The 21,489-nt window shown below is 34.0% G+C and overlaps 1 protein-coding gene across 2 annotated transcripts in view; it reads right to left on the bottom strand.

Annotated features, from left to right (window-relative positions):
- Positions 1–21,489, bottom strand: part of GRID2 (glutamate ionotropic receptor delta type subunit 2) — a 1,522,941-nt gene that overhangs the window by 574,372 nt on the left and 927,080 nt on the right. For both annotated transcript variants that reach the window (XM_063663917.1, XM_063663916.1), the window contains exon 8: positions 13,064–13,183. In XM_063663917.1, the coding sequence (XP_063519987.1) occupies positions 13,064–13,183 (120 nt within the window). The remainder of the gene's footprint in view (positions 1–13,063; positions 13,184–21,489) is intronic.

The following is a 21,489-nucleotide window of genomic DNA, read 5'->3' as shown; positions in this document are numbered from 1 at the left end:
AGACATGGAATCAACCTCAATGCCCATGTGGTACATATACACAATGGAATATTATGCAGTCATAAAAAATAACAAGATCATATCCTTTCCAAGGACATGGAAGGAGGCCATTATCCTTAGCAAACTAATCCAAGAACAGAAAACCAAATACTGCATGTTCTCATTTATAAGTGGGAGCTGAATGATGAGAACACGTGTATTCATAGAGGGGAACAACACATACTGGAGCCTGGAGGTGGAGGGTGGTGGGTGGGAGGAAAAAGAAGATCAAGAAAAATAACTAATGGATACTAGTCTCAATACCTGAGTGATGAAATAATCTGTACAACAAACCCTCATGACACATGTTTACCTATGTAACAAATCTGCACACCCTGCACATGTGCTCCTGAACTTTAAGTCTAAAAAATTGGAATAATTACAAATATGGCTACAAATTAATTCAACATGATACAGTTTTGCTTAAAATAACATAAGTTCTGCTTAAAATGAATTTTATAACCTAGTATTATAGATTATATCTGGAAATAAGTCAATTTTTTGCCATTTAAAAAAAATAGAGCTTCAAAAATTTTTGTGCATGTGAGATTATATTAGAGAGAAATAATCAGAGTGCTAGTGCTAGAGAGGAGCTACTTCAAATCACAGGCAAAATATTACTCATCATCAAGGTCTAAATTACTTGCACACTTCTGATAAACAATACACAGATAATTTTAAATATGAAACATTTAAATACAGAACTATCCAACTAACAAGGAGAAAATAAATGTTATTCCATTCATTTTCTATAGCTAGAAATAATGTTTCTTGAATGAAAGGTCATGGAGTTGCACATATTATGAAAGAAAGGCATGACTAAAGGGGGACATTCTCAATTTTCAGAAATATTTGCCATCAGGTAAATAAGGACATCTTTACATTAACAGGGGGTATGTGTTTAAGGTCCCAGTAAAAATACTGCACATTTGAATAACCTCCCCTCAAAAACCAGGACTATAACAAGAAACAGACTATCCACTCACAACCACGTTTTAATAGACTATATATATATATATATATGTTTTATATATATATATATATACACGTAATATACGTAGTGATTTCAGCAGAAAAGTTTTGCTCTCTGCAACGGCGACAATATGTGTTACTTGTTTTTTTGTAATATACCACTTTTTTTGTCAAGAAGAAAACCTTGGAGTAAACAGTACCCAAATCAATAGCAGAATTATTATTTTTTTTATGCTTTAAGTTCTGGGATACATGTGCAGAACTTGCAGGTTTGTTACATAGGTATACACATGCCACGGTGGTTTGCTGCACCCATCAACCTGTCATCTACATTAGGTATTTCTCCTAATGCTATCCCCACACAGCACCCCACCCTCTGACAGGCCCCAGTGTGTGATGTTCCCCTCCCTGTGTCCTTGTGTTCTCATTGTTCAACTCCCACTTATGAGTGAGAACATGCAGTGTTTGGTTTTCTGTTCCTGCGTTAGTTTGCTGAGAATGATGGTTTCCAGCTTCATCCATGTCCCTACAAAGGACATGAACTCATCCTTTTTTATGGCTGCGTAGTATTGCATGGTGTTTATGTGCCCCATTTTCTTTATCCAGTCTATCATTGATGGACATTTGTGTTGGTTCCAAATCTTTGCTATTGTGAACAGTGCTGCAATAAAAATATGTGTGCATGTGTCTTTATAGTAGAATGATTTACAATACTTTGGGTATATATACCCAGTAATGGGATTGCTGGGTCAAATGGTATTTCTGGTTCTATATCCTTGAGGAATCACCACATTGTCTTCCAAAATTGTTGAACTAATTTACACTCCCACCAACAGTGTAAAAACATTCCTATTTCTCCGTATCCCCTCCAGCATCCGTGTTTTCCTGACTTTTTAATAATCACCATTCTAACTGGTGTGAGATGGTATCTCGTTGTGGTTTTGATTTGCTTTTTTTAATGACCAGTGATAATGAGCTTTTTTCCATGTTTGTTGGCTGCATAAATGTCTTCTTTTGAGCAGTGTCTGTTCATATCCTTTGCCCACTTTTTGATGGGGTTGTTTTTTTTCTTGTAAATTTGTTTAAGTTCCTTTTTGACTCTGGATATTAGGAATACAACTTACAAGGGAGGTGAAGGACCTCTTCAAGGAGAACTACAAACCACTGCTGAAGGAAATAAGAGAGGACACAAACAAATGGAAAAACATTCCATGCTCATGGGTAGGAATAATCAATATCATGAAGTTGGCCATGCTGCCCAAAATAATTTATAGATTAATTGCTATCCCCATCAAGCTACCATTAGCTTTCTTCACAGAATTAGAACAAAAACTACTTTAATTTTCATATGGAACCAAAAAAGAGCCCATATAGCCAAGACAATCCTAAGCAAAAAGAACAAAGCTGGAGGCATCGTGCTACCTGACTTCAAACTATACTACAAGTCTACAGTAACCAAAACAGCATGGTACTGCTACCAAAACAGATATATAGACCAATTGAACAGAACAGAGGCCTCAGAAATAGCGCCACACAACTACAATCATCTAATATTTGATAAATCTGACAAAAACAAGCAATGGTGAAAGGATTACCTATTTAATAAATGACTTTGGGAAAACTGGCTAGCCATATGCAGAAAACTGAAAGCAGAATTCTTAAAATGGGAAAGAGTATGCATCCCAGCCAACCCAAAGTTTCAAAAAAGTTTTCCTTAATACCATAGTTTGTACCAAAAACAAAGGAACAAGTATCAATCAATTTTCAGTCACTATAGAATAGCTTAATTAGGACTAATGTCTTAGTGGTGTCTAAATAGCTCCAATGGGTCAGGTGTCCTGGTTAAGAAGGAAAATAAAATTACTGGAAAAAACAGACAGAAAGGAGGCAATACAAGCATCAGTAACCTAAAGCCATTATTACAATTCTAATTATGCATTACTCACATGGACATAATATTCATTAGTTTGAATGAGAGTCACCCCCCTGCCAAATAAATGAACTATGAAACTTCTATTGGCACTTTTTGTGAAATTAATGATCAAAACTATTCAAATTTAAATTATATAAAACCTAGTTACTGCTAAAAGAGAATGTGTAATCCCCTTGAGGCATTCAGATAGGCATGAGAGAATAAGATATATGTATATATCTTTCTCTCAGACTACAGAGAAATTTAGAGAGCAGAGAAAGCAGAAAATTTGAGGTGTAATGAAAAGCCCCTGGGATTGCGGTTCAACAGAACCTATCATACCATGAGTGTTATCATGTAATAAATTTGTCTGTGGTAGGCTTCCAACACACATGGGTGAATGGCTTACTCTTTGAGTCTCTCCTATCACTGTCTGCCCACTTGTGCAATTTCTGTGAAATAAACCTTCACTATCTGCCACTTAAAATTAAATCATGACAATGAGATCTTGCTAAAGGGGTACCCGTATGAGCAAATGCTTCTTAATTCTGTGAATTCCTAACATAAGTTCTTTTAATCACTATTACCATAGTACTGGGTCCTGGACATTAGTTACCACTAGTGGCTGAAACTAGGAATTAGGTTGTTCAGTGGATTTTAAGTACCACCACATCATATTGTTGAATTTGAGCTGGACTGGAGTTTCACTGGTGTGTGTGTGTGTGTGTGTGTAGGTGTGTCTGTGTGTGTATCTGTTAGATATTGGAGTGACACAGATTCCAGTGTGTCCCACTGTGGATACTCTCTAGTAGAGTGGGAAGGAAACTAAACTTTGCCTCCTCTGTATCAGACACCCTCTTGAACTCCTAACCCAACCAATCCTAAGCATGTGGACTACAGATGACACCACAGACTCTCTTGGTCTCTTTATGAGCATATTCATGTCTGTGAATGTTCTCTGAGAGTCTGGATGCCAATAGTAGCTAAATTCCTCATAATTAGCTCTTCCCTCAAACATGGTAAGATATCATGCCAAGGTATTAGTCAGGGTTCTCCAGGGGAATATATGTATATATAAATATATATTTAAATATAAATATATGCCATATACAGAGATTTGATATGAGAGATTGGCTCACGTAATTATGGAGGCTAAGAAGTCCCAAGACTAGCTATCTGGAAACCAGAGAACCAGAAAAGTGGGTGGTATAGTTTCAGTCTAAACCCAAGGGCCTAAGAAACAAGAGAGCCAATATGTCAGTCCCAGTCTGAGTGTAAGGCCCGAGAACTGGGGGGCTGATGGTGCAATTCCCAGCTGGAGTCTGAAGGCCTGAGAACCAGGAGTGCCCATGTCTGAGTGCAAGAGAACATGAATTTCCCATCTTAAACAGGGAGCAAACTTACCCTCTCTCTGCCTTTTTGTTCTATTCAATTCCCCAACAGATTGGATGATGCCTATCCATATGGGTGAGGTAATCTTTACCCAGTACGCCAATTAAAATGCTAATCTCTTCTGGGAATACCTTATAGACAGATCCAGAAATAATGTTTTACCAGCTGTCTTGGGACCCCTTAGCCCAGTCAAGGTGACACATAAAATTAACCATCACAACAAGCAAACAGTTCAGATTTTATAGTCCTTCTAGAAAAGTCGTTCCCATTTTCACCAAGACTTGGACACAGAATTGTACCCCATCAGCCATCTTTGCTCCACTCTGGAGAGGTTGGCATCATCCCAACCACCAGAAGAGATAGCTCCCGTTCTCTCCAAGAGGCAGTGAATGCTGCTTACCTGAGGTAGATCTCCTCCAGAAGTGATCTCAACCAACCAGCTGCTAACCCTTCCAGAAACTCAGAGTAACCCTAAACATCAGCAGATAAGGGTTATTTTCTCTACTCTGCAGTGAAATCAGATGGGCTCCCTAAGAAGCTGAAACAATTTGGTCCACAGGATATACTTTTCAAGAGTGCATGGTTCCCCTACCCATCAAGAGACTGCTGGGATCAACAATTCTGAGAGTCTAACTCAATGGTAATGTTAGAAAGTATTAGACTGCATATCCATCTCATGACTTTATGGTACAAGCTATTTTCTTGAAGACACATCAGAATAAAAGCTGATGGAGCTAAATGTATTATGATTATATATTATAAATAAAGGAGAATGGGATAAAGAAATAAAAGCTATTGTGTTCACAACATACTATTACTTCATAATATTTTCTTTTCTTTTTTTTTTTTGAGAAGGAATCTCGCACTGTCGCCCAGGCTGGAGTGCAGTGGCCCGATCTTGGCTCACTGCAAGCTCTGCCTCCCAGGTTCACGCCATTCTCCTGCCTCAGCCTCCTGAGTAGCTGGGACTACAGGTGCCTGCCACCACGCCTGGCTAATTTTTTGTATTTTTAGTAGAGATGAGGTTTCACTGTGTTAGCCAGGATGGTCTCGATCTCCTGACCTCGTGATCCACCTGCCTCGGCCTCCTAAAGTGCTGGGATTACAGGCGTGAGCCACCATGCCAGGCCCTACTTCATAATATTTTCTAGATTCTCTGTATTATATAAACCTTCCAAGACACAATTCATTGCTAGAACTAGGACAGTAATTGAAGATGGCAGATTTTCCAATTATGGGCTTAAACTATAAAGACTGGGTTTATGCAGCCTATGTTTACCATCAGATTTTCTGTTATTAGATTTCCATACAACTGTAGATATTATAGTTTCCAAGGCTTGATTAACAGACTTGTAGAATTTTGGAGTCATAAAGGACATTAAATGAAACAAAAAAGTTAGTGTTTCATGCTATCACTGTGATTGTCATGTATAATGTTCTGTCAACCACATCTAAAATTAAATTACTTTCACCACCTCACATAGCAGCTTCTTGTCAGAACAGCAACTAGACTTTGTAGTTCTTGTGTTGGGTTGAAAATGAATTCTGTTAATTCCTGTATATTTCTGAGCAGGTATTATTTTAATTTTCCCTTATTGTGTAACCTACAAACATAATTTCAATTAATCCTTACAAAAATCCTGAGAGATAAGTATTATTATTCACATGTTACATGTGTTACATTCACATATTACAGAACTTGAAACTCAATTTGCTTTGAAGTCCAAAGATCACACAATCAGTAAGTGACAGAGGCAGGATTTCAACCCAGGTATGTCTAACAGCAAAGGCGACACGTTTTTCCACTACAGCCTATTAAATCTAGTCTCGCTGTGAGAAAATAATCTTAAAAGTACAAATACTAATAGTCCAAATAAACTTGTACTTTTATGGGTATTTCCATTTTGCTTGGAATAATCAATTTAAGTACCTACTATTTCCCTATTCACAACAAATTCTTGGAAACAAATTATACATATATCTTGCTTAACCATTAAAATTATTGTTTATACTTTTGGTGATCAAGTGCCCAACTCTGATAGGAATTGAGGATAAAGAGTGTAACACCCACTAACATTCTAGTTAATTTAAATGCAAATAATTATGTTTCATGTAAATAAAAGAAAAACAAGGCTGCTAAACTTACAGATGCAGAGAAGAATCTTATGGATTCTTACATCAGTATGCACATGTATTCATTAGTTCATTCATTAAATACTTAACAAGCATCTATTATATGCCATCCATTAGGAATACAACAGAAAACAAACATAGTTCTTGTCTCATGAAGTAACATTGTAATGGGAAAGACAAATTATAAAAAAGTTAATTATATTTACATATACACATAGAAGAGTTATATGTATAATTATATTGTCAAATCACAATATTTTCTAGATTCTCTCTATTATATAAACCTTCCAAGACATGAATTCACTGTTAGAACTATGACAGTAACTAACTATGGCAGATTTTCCAATTATGGGCTCAAATTACAACTGGGTTTTATATTAGAAAGACTGATATAATATCAGTTTGCAAAAAGTGCTTTAAGAAAACAAAACAGGGTAATACCAAAAGATAAATGTCATTTTAGATATTCCAGAATCAGAATACAAATAAAATGCTGAATACAAGTACAATATTTAATCACTGGCTATTTGAAAGCAGAGCTGTTCCCTCCTCCTTATAAGTACAAAGCAACTAAAGATTTTAGTCCATTAAAAATTGGTGTATTTTTAATAGATTATATATTATTTAATTATTTAATAGATTATATAATATCCTTTGTGAAGCAGTACATTAGGTTTGCCCAAGAACACAAAGTGTGTAGACTTTGTGAATTTAAAGCTGGAGAGCCCGAATAAAGATTCTAAGTATATCTGAGAAACCACTGTACCTAGGAGGTAAAATATCTCTGACGTACCATTTTATTTCACCAACTTATGAGAAAACACTTTTATGAAGATATTAAGCATTACTATGCAATTAAGATTGGTTGTGAAACCAGCTTTAATCAGCTTTTCCTAGCCTTATTCCCTGTTTGTGATAAAGTTCAAAGACACTAAGTCTAGAGCATTAAATTTTAATGCTGGAATTCAGTCTACAATAATATGTGAGCAGCACTGGCAAACTTAACAAAGAAAAATCAGACAAATAAACAAACAACATTATGTAAAACGCTTCTAATGAAAAACATACATTGATTCCTTAAATGTAGAGTTATTTACTTTAATCTTTACTTTTTATGTCTTCTTATAATAACTTTTGCTCCAATTAATTTTTTTTTAGAAATTCTATATAGTGATTAACAGAAACAGAAATAACCACATTCTTGGGCAAAATTTAAAGGTATAGAAAACCTTAGTGATTTCAAAATTTGACTTTGAGTTTTACCTGAATTTATCTTCAAGGGTATATACAATGTGCTAACATGTTGATATACCATCTGCTAAATAAGTACCACCTTATGACAAAGTAGAAGAACATGTAAAAATTATCAAAGTAAGAAAGTCCTTAATTTAGATGAACATCAGTGAGAATTAAATAATCCTTTCCACATTCTCACCAAATTCAAAAAAATGAAACCATCTTTCATACAATGCCAAGAGAGCAGAGACTAGTCCAAAAGTTGGGACTATGAATCCTTGGTACATCACACATTCAAATCCTGAGCAGACACAACCCTGTTTAGTTTATGAGACCTGACAATACCCCTGCTTGAGGTGATAAGGCTGCAGGCTTTGTACACACTGAGCCACTGGCAGCAGAATAAACACTGACAACTTGACAGTCTGTCAACTGAAAAACCATTCACTCCTTTTGAGACATGGAGAAACTGGGAGTGGAACCTTCATTTTGGACACACATCTAGTAAATCTATATTGCAATTGTTTGCATGGTGTTATTTTCCTTTGATAAGTATCTTTGAAAGCATTATTATATGTGTTAATACCTATACAAAGAAACTGCCCCACTTATAAAATGAGCTGGCAAGCTATGAATTAATCCATAATACTTTTAAAATTACTTGAGTGTTAGATCTGGAGTTTTGAAAAAATTAGTAATTAAATTGCAGCTTAGTAGAAAAATAATTGAGTTATAAAAATGAAAATTTCAAAATTAAGAATGCTTAAATTTGTAAAATAATGCAAAAAAATTTTCAAGTGTCAAAGGTATACAAGGTACCATGGAATAAATATTTATAGTGCCTTTCACAATACCTCTATAGTGACAGCTCACAGGAACATTTCAATACAGTTTGGGAGTTGGGGCATAGGAACATAAAAAATGAAATAATTACAGGAGTTATTACTTAAGGACAAAGTAGATGTAATCTAATGTGTATGATTCACTATCACTTTAATAGCAGAGACTTAACAATTACAAACTCTGAATTCAGAGCAGGTTGAAACAACTATATTGACCTCAGAACTCTGTTAAATGACACTGGTTTTAGAAGGCTAAATGAAGCTCTCCTCTGCCACCCTCACAAACATTCCTTGATGAGTGCCTAGAACCTACCCAGCCTTAGGATAATGAATTCAGTTCTCTCTCTCCCCAGACATAATTTCTGGCTCTGAAGCTCTCTCACTTAATCCATACTAATATACAAGCTCTTCAGATGTGCTGAAGACACACTAACCTCTTGAGCCATACTTTGTCTCTGTTATAGAGACTCTTCCTTTCTTCATTGCCATTCGTGTTCAGTTTAGATTTTAAGCTTTGTCACTTCAACCATTGCCTTGCCAATGTTCTTAACCATACTGCCTTGTTGTACTGCTATCAAACACAAAGCAACACAATACAAAACAAAAATAACCCGATGAAGCTTCAAGCCTACATTAATTTAAATTTATTCAGTCTGCTCAATGCTGCTGGACAAACACCCACAACTGTGTAGATTAGTACTACAGTGATTGCTTGATCTCTAGCCTCATGTGAGCCAATAGCCCTCCCTGGCATTTCTTCAATATTCCCTAGTCACCTCTCCTGTTTGCCACAGCAGCTATTTCGAAACTTCTCCACTGTCGTTAAACCTCTAGTCTCATTGTTGCCAATGCCTTCTGCTACATTTTCCCAATTAGAAGATAATCTTGCCTCCTATTTCTCCAAGCAAAGACTATTTCTTAATAATTTTCTTAACTTCCTAACATCAAACATAAAGACTTGCTTGCAAACACAGCATTCTTTTCTTACCCCTACCCCTCATCACCCTGGAAAATGATGTTCCCCGGTGCCTATGGTTAAATACTCCATCTAATTCTTGATCCAATCCTCTCTTTTCCCCTACTGTGTCTCTATCAATGATCACCTTTCTTTCTTCTATCTTCATTTTCTTCTTCACTACTGGCTTGGTCTGAGAGCATTCAAATATACTCAAATATCTTACATTGTAAAAAATCTCTCCCAACAACTTCACAAAGTCATTTAATTACTACCCAAACATATTCACTTTTTTTTTTTTACTTTTCCACTGTTGCTATTTAAACATATGGCATTACACCTCTACTGAAATTTCAGTTATTAATGAAAATTAACCACAACTTCTTGTGATGTACTAGACATGGTTCTGAATGCTTTGCCTTACTAACTCATTTAAGTTAGGCCAGCATACCTTAATATCAAAATCCAATAGAAAGGACAGCTTTAGGCAACCTCAGTCATAAGTATCAATATAAAACCCTTATGCAAGGTGGTAGCAAATCAAATAATTTTATGTAAACATAAGCATAATTATAATTTTACATATGTATAAACAATTTTATATAAAATTATGCATTCCCCAGGAACGTATGGAGTTTCCTTAATCTGATCTAAGTTAATTATAAATATATAGTAGTATAGTGGTATAATGTTGAATGTTTTTTCTCCTAGATTGATAATGATCCAAAAATGCCTACTACTGTTATTTCCATTCAACATCATCCCTAGAAGGTGTAAAATAACAAAAGAAGAGACAAAAACTCTTATTAATTGCAAATGACAACACAATTTGCAGAAAATTCACAAGAATCTACAGTTAAATTATCAGAATTAAAAGTCTGAGCAAGAGTGCTGGATATAAAATCAATATAAAATATCAATATTATTTGTATATACAGCAGCAAACAGAAAATGACATTTAGAAGATACCATATTATATTTATAGACTATAATACCACTCAGCAATATAAATTAAACAAGCAAAATTATTGACACATGAAAATAAGAATGTACCTTAAATGTTGAGAGAAAAAAGACACAAATGTGTAAACACTACATTATCCATTTACATAAACTTTCAGACCAAGCAAACTGTCTGTGCTTCTAATAATAAAAACAGGAATAATGGCACTTTCTGAGTGACAGAAACATTCTATAACTTGACCTGGTTAGTGGTTAAATTGGTGAATGCGACTACTCTAAGTCATTGTGCACTTAAATTATATCTCAATAAAACAAATGAAGAGTATTGAAGAGTAAAATTTTACCTTTTTCTTACCCCGTATGTAAAAAAAAAACTTCTAGATAGATAAAAGACCTTAATTTGGAAGGCAGAACTATAAAACCCTTGGAACATAATTGAGAACAATATATTCATGACTCTGGGGAATAGGGAGTAATTTTTTAGATAATACTGAACAGCAATAATAATAAGGATGAAAATTCACAGTTCTTCTAAATTTAAAGATACTATAAATGGCATTGAAATAAAATCCACAGAGAGGAAAACAAAACTGGCAAAAATTAAATGATAAAACACTAAAATTCAGAATATATACATAACTTCTAAAATCAATTATAAAAAGCAAAAGACACACTTCTCCGAAAAAATAGTAATGAGCAATTAACTCAGAAATACCTGAAGAGCCTAAATATGTAGGAAAAGATGCAGACTGTTTCATAATCAGGGAAATGTAAATTGAAATCATGAGGATATATCATTATATACACCCAATAAGTTAATAAAATTTTAAGTCTTACAAATTCAAGACTTGATTAGAATGTGGGGCAATGCCTGCACTGCTGGTGGTATGTAAATTAGTAAATTACTATGAAAATGGGTTTGATGTTATCTGGTAAAGTTCAAGATACGGTTTCTTATATATTGCAGCAGTTCTACTTCTGGATACAAAACCTACAGAAATACACCTACAAGCATAAAAGTATCCAAGATGTATATCCAAGAATTTTTGTAACAGCAGCTTATAGCAGTCTAAAAATGGTAACAGACTGTAGTGGTGTGGGACAAATCCATACAATAGAAAACAATACAGCAATATAAATGAATAAACTGCCACTCCATGTAACAACAAGGATCAATAACATAAACACACTGTTGAACACAAGAAGCAAGAAGAAAAGGATATATGCATTCTTGAGACCATTCATAAGTTGAAACATTGACAAAACAATTATATAAGGATGTAAACACAGGTGATAAAAATATATTTTAAATGCAAATAAATTAACGTCATAAAAATCAGTCTAAATATTACACTATTGACAAGGATGGTCCAACTGTAATCAGAGAGAAGCATATGGGAGTGTTGAGAATCCTGGCTATTTTCTATTTCTTGACCCCAGTAGCGGTTCTTTCCTTTAAAATAATTCACTAAACTTTGTGTTTTATGCAGTTTTCTACATGTTTCATATTATTCACTATAAAACAAAAATTTTAAATGCATCAAGATAGTTTCATCCACATTAGCATGAATTTATTGAGAAATTTGTATTGCTAATAACTCCTCACTTCATTTTGTCTAGGTTGTTTTGCATCTTACATCTCAGCACCAAAAATACCTACTGAAGAACCTCTTACTCTCAATGTCGTCAACTTTAGACAGTCAGAAATTTACAGTTGCCAGCTCTGCGTACACACTCAATTATGTTAGGCTTTTCCCTACCAAATATAGATAGATAGATAGACAGATAGATACATAGATAGATAGATAGCAAATCCAAATCATATATATATGCGTGTGTGTATATATATATATATGATTTGATATATTTATATGATATATATATGATTTATTTCCCTACCAAATATATATATGTGTGTATGTGTGTGTGTATATATGTATATATATGTATAAAATTTGGATTTGCTATATATATATTTGCTATATATATATATATATATAGCAAACCCAAATCATAGAAACATCATTTATATAAGGGTGTTTGTATTTCTCCTTGAGAAAGTTATTGTCCCAGTATTTCATGAAACATCATTATTGGCACTCAGCTTCTTCTTACATGTGATCAGTAGTATACCACAAGAGTTCATTTTCTGCAAACTATTTTCTACATATTACATGACACATACAGAAGGTAAAATACTGTAACGTCACATCTTGCAGTAGACTTTCTGTCTTACTATATGAAATTTATCTAAGCTCTTATTCTGATTTTGTACATGTTACAAGTTAAAAACCAAACAGCTACAAAGTGTATAAATATTAAATTTACTATTTTATAAAAACTATTATTGTAACAAATGAAAGATGATGCTATTTCCCTAGGCAAGATTCAGATTACTTTTTTCCTTTACATTATTCTAAGTCAGAAATAGAATTTCTTGCTTAATACTTCTGGTAAATATTTAAAGTCATTTCAATGCCTAATTTCCCCCCACCCCCTGCTTTCTCTTTCAAACTACAATATTGACTTTAATGGGTACTGCGATCATACTGCATGGAAAACAATCAAGCAAAATCATAGTATAGGAAAAAGCGTATTAATCAGTGTGTCTTGCCTTACTTTGCGAACACCTCTGCCAAGCTCTTCTCCATAGTTGGTTCCAAGGATTTCAAAGTGGACATTGGGATTGCCTCCATTTTCTCCAAATTCTAGCTCTCCAGTCAACCCATTAACTCCACCCTAAAGGAGAGTACAGATACTGATGTAAAATTTGAGAAGTAAAAAAAACAAATAAACAAACATAAAAGGAACTTCTAGGAACTCTACTTCTATCTATAAAATAATATATAAAGTAAGCAATTTTTAACAGACTACTTTTTAAAATAGGTACACAGCATAAACAGGAGTACAGTTGAACCTAACTTGGAAATTCCTTAATCCAATCTCATCTATTTTTCATAAAAACAGAAATTTAGACCCCAAAAGTCAAGTGACTGCTCAAAATGAAACCATGTTAGAGCTCAGACTAAGTTCCAGGCTCAAGTTTTTGCCACCATACCTTGTGACTTGAATGGATCCATTAGTTAGAAAACAAGATGCTTCTGGAGTGCATAAAATCTATTTAAGATAGATTTCAACAATCTTCTTTGTTCTAGCACAATTCCATTCAATTTTGATCTAAAATTATACCTGGGGATCTTAAAATCCATGGTTTCTAGATTATTAGGGGCTGATTTTTTTGCCCCTTCTTTAAATATATTTTCCAAATCAAAAATAAAAGAAAGTTAAATTAGGCTTGAAATCTGTTTTTGCTCTTAACGGGTAGTGCTGGCTGTTGAGAATCACTGGGAATTCCAAGCTTCATCTTTCATTCAACATGACAGATGTTCATTTATCCAACAGATGGCAATGTAGGTCATACTTCTCTCTTTCTTGTTTATCATTCTTTTCTCAGTTTAGTTTATCAGCCTTCATATTATTTAGGATTTTACAAATGAAAATCACACTCCGAGTCACTTCAATGCTAAAATATATCTAACTTAAAATTTTGGCCTGGTAATGACATTTATTTAGAAAACGAATGATCTCAGTTTTGAAATTGTTTTAATTATCACCTCTAAGATGTTGATATTTAAATATATCTCACTTGACATAACCTGCAACTCCGTTTCCAGTCTTTTCTGGCTGGTATTAATATTATGCTATTTGCTTTTCCTTCTACTTCATCTGTGCCTTGTAGCCCAATCACCTGATGCAAAGTTCATGATGAGTTCAATAAACTATTTTTGATTGATGTTTTCCTACCTGAATCACTAATTTTAATATTTAATCCATTGTATTTTTATAACAGTAACAATCAACAAAATTAATTCTTTACTATTATTCCCTAATCAGCCAGTTTCTATTATCTAGTTTTATTAATAAAAATCCTAGTGGATTCTCATATATGATTTAGCAGTGAAGAACATAGGTCACACTTCCTGGGTTTCACCAATGGCTTCAAAATCTACTAGCGGTGTAAACCAGGCTAAGCCATTTCATTTACGCCTCAAACACTAGATCTGTTAAATGGGAAAATAATAGTGCCTACCCCAGAAGATTATTCTGATTCTTACAATACATGTACAGAATATTGAAAAGTTCTTGACATGTGGGAAGAGCTTAAATACTATTATTATTATCATCATTACTTCTACTGTTACTTAATTCTTTATTTTTGAAGGATTTTTAGATCTCTTAGAAATCGTTGGCATAATCTTGCTTTGTTAATTAAAATTCAGTGGGTTTGCCTAAAATTATTGTATGCTTAAATATTTAGATGGCTTTGGAAAATATTTTTGCAAATGTCAACTCAGTTACATTTCATTGATTAGCACTTGGGGAGAAAAAAGTTAAGCAGCTGGTCTAGGATGTATTCACTCCTTCCACTGGTGTGTGTATAGGGTAGCAACTGAGGGTGAAAGTTGGTGTAATTTCCCTGCCAATTGGAACTCCATGTAAACAGACTGGTAATATTTACCAGGTGGGAGATTTCTTATCTATACAAAGCCCTTAGCAGGATATCCCAGGCTAAAGAAATACTGTAGTAAATAAACCCAGGATCTATGGATTAATGGTTTGTGGCTCCTCAGAAAATGTCCTGAAGCTTTACATTTTCTTGGGTAAAAATGGAAATGTTTCATAATGTAAATCCTCCCTGTGGTGAGAAGTAAACCTATGAACCCTCCTTGGAGACAGAATCAGCATTTCCAGTGTGGGAAGAAAGAACCTGGGGAGCCATGCAGAATGTCTCCTCCTTTTTCTCCTTTGTGCCCTTTGCCTGCCTGTATTTTTGATAAGGGCAATATATCTGATTCTTGCCAATCTATTCCAGTCTGCGCTCACTATTAATATCTCAAAACATCCAATTATATTTTAAAGACTTAAGTAAGTGCAGTGTATCTTATTATCATTAGTATCTCCAAATGACAAATACTGTAGGAATTTGATTGACAAATATAGCTTATATTACTACAAATAAGTTCAAAAACTTGTATTCAGAATATTTTTATAAAAGTTTTTCTTGTCCATAATCACATGTCTACCTGATTAATATCTTCTAATTATATCAGAATCTTAAATTTATGTTTTAGTAGCTTATTTCTAGGAAAAAGATATCATATATCAATATAATTGCTACATAAAACTACTATATCCCTAAAATGTTTACACATTTGAGCACCAGACTAATCTGGTGTTGTGTTATTATTCTCAATCAATACCCACATGGCCACTCCAGGTCATGCCTTTATCCTTTACTTTATCTTCCAATGAATGACTTAGTTTACTTGAACAATGTACAGAAAACAATAAATTGGGGGACTTGCATTTAGTTTGCTGCAGCGTTTACTTACCTTGCTCAACTTATTGACTTTGTAATTTATTTTCCTTATGCTATATTCCCAATGAGCTGTTGGCATGTAAAATCAGTGAAACCTTCCCTCATGAAGATGTCAGGGATGATTGAGAGGTCAGTATTTCAAGCAAATAAACCCTTTAACTAAAACCTATTGTTATGTCACCCAGACTTAACCTCTCTGATTTTTGATTGCCTTAGAAAATTCCAGCGCTTTAAAGCTTTTTTCCATCTATGCTCAAATTAACCTTAAAAACAGAGCCTTGGTGAAAATGTGTGCTGGCCAAGGGGTAATGAATGGTCATTATTTTTGTGCATGCATGGTTGTTATTTTTTATCTCTTGGTGATGCAGCAGTTTTTCAACAATATAAACTAATAGGACATTGGTAGTATGAATAACACATACAGATAATTTCTGAACGTCCTTTAAATTGGCAGTAAACATTGCTGCCAGAGTAAACCTTTTTAAAAATATGAAATAAAATTTGTTTTAATTTCATCCATCCACTTGATATAGAAATACCAGTGGACATCAAATATAGAGAGCAAAGAGTAGAAAAATTAAAAGAGGAGAATCAGAGGTTGAGAATAATTTATCACTGGACAATGAGTTTCTAAAAGGCAAAATGTATTATTCACCTATGGCTAGGAAAAATTGGGGAAAAAGTAAAAAAAAAAAATTACCAAGACTTTATGTCATTCTGTTTATGATGAAGGATCTTTTCCTAATGCTTGAAATGGCAAAGGAACTTAAGAAATACTTTTAGAGGATCATGTGGGACATCAAATATTTATCACACTCGCCTAATTTCCTTATACATATTTCTAGGTTCCTTGTAACCTGCAGATGTGTGTGGTAACCAAGGATAATCTGTTAATATAAGCATGGGCCCAGCAAGGCAGTGAATACTCTGGGAGGTGCCAGACTCAGCAGGGAGCCCTGATGGCTTCATGTTTCATCAGCATCAGGTTCAGAGAGAAAAACCCCTAACCAGAAAAATACCACATTTTCTACCCAACAAATAAATATTTTTATGGGTAAATAGAAACTAAGATACAAGATGCAAAAAAAAAAAAGAAAAAAAAAGACAAATACAAAGAATCTAGTTTGTGTGAAATATCTAGGAAAATTTGAGTTGCCATGTAACATTATGTGTGTGTATATATACATATATTTGCCTATATACATATACACTCAAATAATCATTCATAATAGAGACTCACAGCCAGCTGAGAAGTAAACAGGAAGTTACAAGCATTGTGATCATGCTGTCTCCATCTTAGGGGATCCTTAGGCCCTAAGTCAACCAGTTAACGGAGGAGCCCAAACTGAAACCTTCATCTTGTGTCTCATATTTTTTCCTTTGGACTATGTAAACTGTGTGTTCAATATAAGATATTATATCATAGAGAATTGCTCAGAAGGGCATGCTGAACTGAATTAAATTAAATCAATTCCAGTTTACCTACTTTATGATTAAAATGACCTGAAGCTGGAGTGTATCTTGGTGAATTGACAAGAGGCCTATTCCAAGAGCATGGATGGCAGTTTTTAAATCCCCTATGACAAAAAGTTTATTTGCACACATTTTTGTAAAAAGGCTACCTTATATTTCAAGACAATACTGTTTGTGGTAAGCCAGATTATGTTTTCCTAAATTCTCTCTCTTTCCTTCAGATTTGTAAATTCTAAATGATACATAGTGCTTTACACAAAAAGTAATGTCTCCATTTCTCTAAGTATGCAGACTTTTTAAAAGGCCACAAAACCAAACAAGACAACTTATTAGAGTTCATTTTGTCCCAACCATTAACCTAGGAATCATTATTTTAATCTTTGTCTTCCTCACACACTTATTAAATCACCAAATCTTATTTCAATCCTGTAAATATCCTCAAGGATATCTACTTCTATCCATCCCATGGCCCACACCTTAACCAGGTCCTCTCTAAGTAAGAGGATTAGCCTCTTAATTGGTGTTCTGTCATGCAGTCAGTCTGGTTCAATGGCAGTTGCAGAATTCTCTACTTGGCAAGCATGGGATAATCTGATTTTATCACCGCCCTGTTTAAAATACTTCAGTGTCGGCTGGGTGTGGTGGCTCACACCTGTAATTCTGGCACTTTGGAAGGCCAAGACAGATGGATCACCTGAGGTCAGGAGTTCGAGACCACTCTGCCCAACATGGTGAAACCCTGTCTCTACTAAAAATACAAAAATTAGCCGGGTGTGGTGGTGCATGCCTGTAATCCCAGCTACTCAGGAGGCTGAAGCAGGAGAATCACTTGAACCCAGGAGGCAGAGGTTGCAGTGAGCTGAGATCACACCACTGTACTCCAGGCTGGATGACACAGCGAGACTCCATCTCAAAAAAAAATAAAAATAAAAATAAAATAAAAAAATAATCCTTCAGTGTCACGTTATTTCCTGAATAAAATTTGGAAATTTCAACATCGTTTATCAAACCCTTGGTGGTCTTTCCCCCTTTTAGCTAATTAGAAGCCATGTCTCTATTCTGTCTCTGTTCTGGCTGCCTTGGGATTATTTCAGATGCTTCAGTGTGTTAAGCTCTCTTTCCTACAAGCCTGGAAACATTCTATTTCATTTGCATGAGACATTCTTCCTTCCCCTTTCCTGGAATACTCTTCATTTTCCTTTCTTGGCTAATGCATACTCAACCTAAACGTTTCCACTTATCTATCACTCTCAGGCCTAAGTAGGCCCTCCGATGACATATTTCTAGAATACTTGGTATTTCTCCTTTTGTAGAACAAATCATGCTTGTAATTATTTTTGATATTTCTATTTTCCTTCCTTATTCTCTGATCTTGTGGTACAACATATGGTAGTATTCAATAAATATTTGTTGAATGAATAAATTACCATGTAAGAAATGGTATAATTTCAATATTTTTATCATTTCAAAAAATACTTTTTGAGATATCAACATATATCAAGATAACTCTACCAGATATCATATTGATATATGTTGGGCTCAACATATATCAATATAAGAAAATGTACTGGTACTTAAATATTTGACATATTGCATAAAGTGATATTTTCTATTTTCCCACATTCCATATTAAAAATAATTACAAAAATTTTAACAGAAATTGGTCAATTAAGACAATGCAAAAGAATTTGATTTAAGGATCTATTAAATTTTAGTTCACTTACTAATACAGAATACATAGAAAATGTCCAGTGATTTTATGTGCAATCACACAATTTTGAATCTAAGATTTTTCTTAGCTTTTAAAAAAATTAAATAAAAGAGGTAAAGGTGTTCTTTCTAAAATTCAGGTCTGATTTTATCCAAAAATTATTTATTGTCTTACATTTACCCATAAAATAATTTTTTTCCTAAATCACTTTCCAGTCAAAACAATTTTATGTGTTCTCTGCACTCTGGTAATCAACTTTTGTCACTGTACAAATGATTTATTCTAATAGATATGTCAGCTACAGCACTCTACCACCTGAAATATCCTCCTTCCATAGCTTTATATATCCTAAGCCTGCTAGTTTTCAAATTTCCATTAAGATGCTATCAGTTCCATGCAAATATTTCCAATCTATTTTCTAAGTTGGGTTCTCAAGGAAACAGGTATGAGAGGGAGATTTGCTTGTATGCAGAAGGTTTATTTGAAGTGCCACTGAGAGAGCACTTGCAATGGAGTGAGGGAAGAGGGACTGGACAGAAGAAGAGATGAAAGTTTGATGCAAATACAATACCAGTTTAGGTCATCCAATGTACCAGTCTGTAGATAACCCTTCATATTTGTCCCCTGAAGAAATGAACTTAGACATTTCTAGTTTTGCAATGACTGTTCATTGGATTCATGCTGCCCCTAGAAAGAGGGTGCAATAATTCCTGTCCATGGCAATTCCTGAACGGAGGCTCAGATGTCTTTCTTGGCTGTGAAGCAAGTATCTCAGTATGTACCACAGCACATTACACTCTTCTCTAAGATTCTACAGTATCCTATATTTGCCACATTTGGGTCTTTTTGTTGTTTCTGGCCTTAGAGTGTAGCTCTTTGTATAGTTAGTCAATATTCACTACTGGCCTCTAAATTTCTTTTTTTTTTTGGGCAGGGGGTGGGGGTTAATTCCATAAATGAGTTTGCACAGTACATTCTACAATATAGAAATTTGATAAATACCTGTTAAAAGAGTGATTAATACATGAATGAAGTGCCCTATTGGAAATTGTTTCAGTATTAAAAATATTAACACTAAGAAAAAAATGAAAAATGATTTCTATTTAAATATAGTAAACTTCTGTAAATAAAAACAGGCTACTCATGTTGCAATGACATGGCACTATTCCAAGAAGGTAGATCTGCACTGGGCAAATTGATTTATAAATATCCCAGGGGAGTGGTTTTCAAATTGTGGTTCTAAGAACTGATTGTGGTGGGTATCTGTGGAAATCCTCTCCTACTTTTTTCCAGAGCAGCTCAAATTTATTGATTGTATTTATATAGCTAAAAAGTTTGAAAGCTTGCTCTAGGTTACATAACACTAACAAATTAAATTATACTACATGAAAACCCTTTCCCAATATATAAATATAGTTTTCATGAGAAGCTACAACAATGTAGCTTGTCATAATAAACTAAAGACTGAAAAACAAGCCATATTAAAACGTAAATATGGTTTATATAATATTAATTGAGGGTGTTTATTCCCATGATTTCTTGGTGTGCATGTTTAGCCAAGTGACTTTGACAGGAGTGAATAAAAATGATTGCCATGAACCAGAAAAATGGTAAATGGTAAAGTACACAGACACCAAATCAGAAACCAAAAAATCTGGTATTTAAAACTAATTAGCTATGCAACACTTAGTACATCATTTAATTTTTCTGAAGTTCGGTTCTCTATACCTAAAAATGGAGTAAAAAGGTTAGATTAACTTTATTATGACTTGCTACTCTATAACTGTACAAGTTACTAATAAAAACAAAACTTAATTACATAATATAATAAAACAAAAATAGAAGAATACTTTCTTTACAAAATTTTTTAAAATCCTCTTTTCAGATAATGCTCCTGGTATGTTTAAGAGTATACTTGTTGCATGCTGCTTTTTAAGTCTATGCCAATACATAAAGTATTAGAATTGGAGTGATTAATTTTATTTGACAATGATATCAATGTATATTTGAAAAATACAAGAGAACTAGTAATTAAGTTTGGAAAGTTGATCAGGTCAGTCAAAAAATATATGAAACATCAATATCTTCCTTTAATACCTACAATAACTAGTTTGAAAATCTAATGGAACATATCTCATTTATGACAGCATGCACACACACACACACATGCATACACACACAACCTATAAAAGTTTAGAAACAAATAGAATGAAAATATGTGCGAAGAACACTATAAATTTTTAATCAGGGTTACAAAAAGCTAACTATATGGATAGATGCCATGTTATAGATAGAAAGACTCAATATTTTTAAAACTATAATTCCTTCAAAAATATCATACAACATCCACGTAAATAACAATGGCACAGGGCCGCTGATAATATTTGGCAGGAATAAACAGGCAAGCATTAACTGCTGATTTTTTAAAAAAGAATGAAAATGAATTGGTATTATATTCTACCAATTCATGTAATAAATTAT

This window comes from Pongo pygmaeus, chromosome 3, assembly GCF_028885625.2.
Source record: "Pongo pygmaeus isolate AG05252 chromosome 3, NHGRI_mPonPyg2-v2.0_pri, whole genome shotgun sequence".
Classification (NCBI taxonomy): Eukaryota; Metazoa; Chordata; class Mammalia; order Primates; family Hominidae; genus Pongo; species Pongo pygmaeus.
The sequence above is the reverse complement of the archived record's forward strand: the minus strand, read 5'-3'. Positions and strand labels throughout refer to the sequence as shown.